This window comes from Hemitrygon akajei, chromosome 24, assembly GCF_048418815.1.
Source record: "Hemitrygon akajei chromosome 24, sHemAka1.3, whole genome shotgun sequence".
Taxonomy (NCBI): Eukaryota; Metazoa; Chordata; class Chondrichthyes; order Myliobatiformes; family Dasyatidae; genus Hemitrygon; species Hemitrygon akajei.
In genome coordinates, this window is record NC_133147.1 from 53,488,622 (window position 1) to 53,492,899 (window position 4,278).

Genomic DNA, 4,278 nt, shown 5'->3' on the forward strand with positions numbered 1-4,278 from the left:
TTGTTTATGCTGAGTGAGCTCAGTGTTATCAATGGTTTCATCGACGCAACTTCCACAAATTGAACTGTCCTCATGCAATTTCCTCAAATTGAACTGTCATCGATGCAACTTCCTCAAATTGAACCCTTTGGAGATTCGAACCCACAGTGTGTAGATCGCAATGTGGAAAGCCCGGTCTGTCAGCCTCCGAATGGACACCCTCCCTTCTGCGGAACTCCTTCAATCTCGCGTCTGACTCCAACGCAGTTGCATTCCACAATCTATTTCGAGCCGCTGTCAATCCCAGCCTCCGTCAGTGCGCACACCCTTTTCAAGATTAGCTCCTTACCAGAAGCGGTTCTGACACATGCCGATCCAATACAGTGCCTGGTTAAAAAACGCACTAAAACTCCCTCTATAGCCTTCCATCACTCAATTCTAGGCTCAAACGCAGAGTGAAGCTCCTTTCACACACTCCCGGTGTCAAACACAGGGTACAATTCCAACACACACTCCCAGAGTCCATACACACAGTAAAATATGAACATATGGTTACTACTTATTTGTTGGTCACATCGACTAAATTTCCTCCAACTGAGCTGATTGGTCTTTCATGACCACGGGGTTTGACTCCCTCCCAGAACTGCGCAGCTGTTTCAGACTCACCCAGTCCGCACTGCGGATCCCTCCTAGACCAGGTTCCAACTTCAGCGCACTTCGCCCTTTCAGGATCTACCTCGAGCCTCGGACAATCACAGTGTCCTTCGCCGCCTGCCACCTGTCGAGAGTTGGCCTGGATCACGGACTGAGCCAGAGATTCTGGAAAAGGTGAGTTGCACCTTGAGGGAAATTAGGGTTCAGTGTTTGGAGGAAGGGGCCCTGGGAGAGACTTCCGGAGTTGGTAATCCCAGGTGATCGAAGGCAGAGGGTGATTGAATGACGTGAAGGGCTGTGGTCTGGCAACTGGAGAATCGAACTAGCGCCAGTTTGCAAAGAAGAGGGAAAGTTTCTCTTACCCTTACATACTACTTCTACAGACAAAAACAGGGTGGTACTGAAATGTTGAACGAGAGCAGAGCTGTGGCAATCTCATTCGTCCGAGGTTTTTACCGCTTCCCACGGAACGGACTGCCTGGACAGGTGGTAGACCTGTCATTCCACTGGACGAATGAGATGTAACACTTCTTTTGGTCTATTAGCCTCCACTATTACATGCATTTCCTCCAGTATTTTACATTTCTAACGAGCAGGAAGGTCTTTGGTTGTCTGCCTTATCTCTGTGTCTTGTAATTTTATAAACTTCACTTTAGCGTCGAGGAAAACAAAACTGACTAAGTTTTAGCTCTTACCCTGTCGACCAGTCATCATCCCAGTGATAATCTTCAATCTCTCAAATCCTCCACAATGTTCCTATAGTGAGACAGTTCGAAGTGCTCACAATACTCGGAGGGTAGCCTTACGGATGCATTACAACATGATTTCCTGGCTCTTAAGGATCCTGCTTTTAACTCCATGATTTCCCCTTGTAGTTGAAGTTTGAAATTTACAACCTCACACTCGCCTGGATAAAGCTCTATTTGCCCATGTCTCCAGCCATATCTGTATCTGATCTATATGTTGCTGTATTTGAGAAACTTCATGACTGGCCTTAGTAGTAGCAATCTTGGTGTCATGTGCAAATTAACCAATTTCCGCTCTACAATTTGACCACTCATTGAGGGAGGAACAGTGAGAATGGAGCGCCACACTATATGAGGGAGTGCTGCATTGTGGGAGGAACGGTGAGAAAGGAAACACGGGCTGCGGAAAGGACAGTGAGGTGGGACCTCGGCTTTGGGCGTCGTGCGATGGGGAAAAGGGTCGTCGGGATGCGTGTCTGACCAGTCATTTGCCCCTTGATTTCTCCATGTCATTGTGTTCATGCCCTTCACCCCTTCTGCATTCCTCACCATCCTCGCTCTCCCTTCCCCTTTCTTCCATTTTTCCTAACCTGATCATCTCCATAAAATGTTTTCCTAACAGATCAGACATGTCGAGCCCTGAAGATCATCACTGGGCCCAATACAGCCCCATCAGCCATAAGAAAGCGGCCGATCAGCAAGTGTCCATGATCTTGTCCATGATAATCTTCACCATCACATTCCTGCTTGGCGTCCCCGGTAACAGCGCAGTCATCTGGGTAACGGGCTTCAAGATAAAGAGTAACGTCCACTCTGTGTGTTTCTTGAACCTCGCCGTGGCGGACCTGGCTTTTTGCTTCACCCTCCCCTTCTGGATAGTCTACTTTGCCCTCCGAGGGTCCTGGGTCACAGGTGATATCGCCTTCAATTTGCTCCTCATCTCCATCTGCTTCAATGGGTCTGCCAGCGTCTTTCTGTTGACCGTGATCAGCATCTTCCGCTGCCTGTCTGTCACTCAGCCCATCTGGTTCCGGCGGCATCTCAGCCAGTGTTGGGCGCGTGTGGCATGCAGCGCGGCATGGGTCTTCGCCTTGCTCATCTGCTTGATCGCCCTACAACATTCCAAACTAGACCAGTACTTTGGGAATACAACCTGGAATATATTGAAGGTAAGTTTGGCTGTCGTTATCTTCGTCATCCCTATCCTGATCATGGCCGTTTGCTATTTCCTGATTGTCCGGAAACTACGCACGGACAAGTTCACCAAGTCCAGGAGATCTGTCCGCGTCATCTTGACCGTGGTCGTCGTCTTTATCATCTGCTGGTTCCCGTACCACATAAGCAGCGCAGCCACATACTTTTTCGAATATTTCAGCTTTATCCGGCATGACGTGGCCCTCGCCATGGCTTCCTTCAACAGCGCCCTCAACCCCCTTCTCTACGTCTTCGTCGGCCGCAAATTCCGCCAGGTTTTCAAACGCTCACTGGCCAACTCGCTCCGTCTTGCCTTCATAGAGTTGGAGCCGGAGTTAGAGAACGATCTTCCTGATAATGGTGTCTCAACAGAGACGAGAGTATGAAGGACCCACTTCGTTGATGAGCGACATTCTTTGAAGACACAGAAGGTGGACGTTCGGCAGCGAAGTGTTTCCCCAATGCAGGGCTCTGTATGCAATTGGAAAACTCTCTGTTACACCTAATGCTCTCTGATCTGGGCAGCAACATCTCCAAGGCTTTCCCATCCTCCCTGTAATAAACCGACTCGAACTATTAACAATTCTCCTGATGTGGCCTGAGGACATTCTATACATCTACAACATGACCCCCTGACTCTACTATTCATTTGGCCGACCAATGAAGGAAAGCGTCTCCAAATATGTCGTCACCACTATACCTACTGTGTTGCCGGTTTCAGAAAACAATGAAATTGCAGCCTTTACATATCACATAAGGGCGTTGCCATCTGCTGTACATTTTCCCCTGAAGCAAAAGCAACGCCTCACACTTGCCTGGATTAAACTGCTGTATCCTTTGCCAATCTCTTTCACTGCCTTCTATGGTCAAGCCAAATTAAATTCAAACTACTAAATCGTTTGGATCCCACAGTGTAATGTGGCAATAAACTTACTTTTGCAAAAGCATTAATCTCTATATACATCGTGCTATCTTATACTCCAGTGTTCAGATACAGAATGAAGGTCCCTCCACAACGTTCCTTCACAAACCTCCGGTGTCATACACAGATGAAACTCCCTTTACACCACCCCGCTCAGGTTCGGAATCGGATACAAAGTAAAGCTCCTTCTTGAGTCTTCATCCCCGCCAAGGTCCGTCACTGAAGGTCCTTCTGCACCGTCCCATCATTCACACACGAGGGTAAAAATTGATTTGTTTCTGTGCTACTTCTTAGATATATGGGAATAGCTTATTGTTCTCCACTGAGTGAGTTTAATGTTATCTCCTGTTGTTTTCAATCTAGAACCTCGATTCCACAAGGCAGAAGTTGCTCCATTCGCAGAAAGGCTTGTAAGCCATCAGATGACAGTCCCTGTCAGCCCGTTCCTGACGCGTAGAGGCTCTGTGTAAAACATTTACTCCACAACTGCCTTGAAACTTAAACTTTCTCAAATTTAGTGGCAAAAATCCAAGTTCTGTGAATCTCCCAGGCACATATCGGAACATTGGACCAGGCTATTGCAGGGTACTGTGTAACGGTTTTAGGCACTTATATGAGATAAGGCGCTTAAGATTTTGCACAGTACTGTATTTGACAACGTTGAGTGGAGAGCGAGTTGGGATCGAAGGAGGTAGAACGCCGCGGAGGTGGCTGGGACAGGTGGCTGAAGATTGCCTGGACAAAGGTTTTGGGTTACCTAGACTTAGGCAGGTGACTTTTCTG

At 47.8% G+C, this 4,278-nt stretch overlaps 1 protein-coding gene across 1 annotated transcript; it reads left to right on the top strand.

Moving 5' to 3' along the window:
* The first annotated feature begins 661 nt into the window (after positions 1–661).
* On the top strand, positions 662–3,440 carry LOC140715625 (C3a anaphylatoxin chemotactic receptor-like). Its single transcript, XM_073027993.1, has 2 exons — positions 662–807; positions 2,002–3,440. The coding sequence occupies exon 2, from the start codon at positions 2,009–2,011 to the stop codon at positions 2,957–2,959; it is 951 nt and encodes a 316-aa protein (XP_072884094.1). The 5' UTR covers positions 662–807; positions 2,002–2,008; the 3' UTR covers positions 2,960–3,440.
* The last annotated feature ends 838 nt before the right edge of the window (positions 3,441–4,278 follow it).

What these genes read in the sequence shown, in the direction of transcription:
- LOC140715625 (XM_073027993.1), top strand. Translation starts at nt 2,009, where the DNA reads ATGTCGAGCCCTGAAGATCATCACTGGGCCCAATACAGCCCCATCAGC.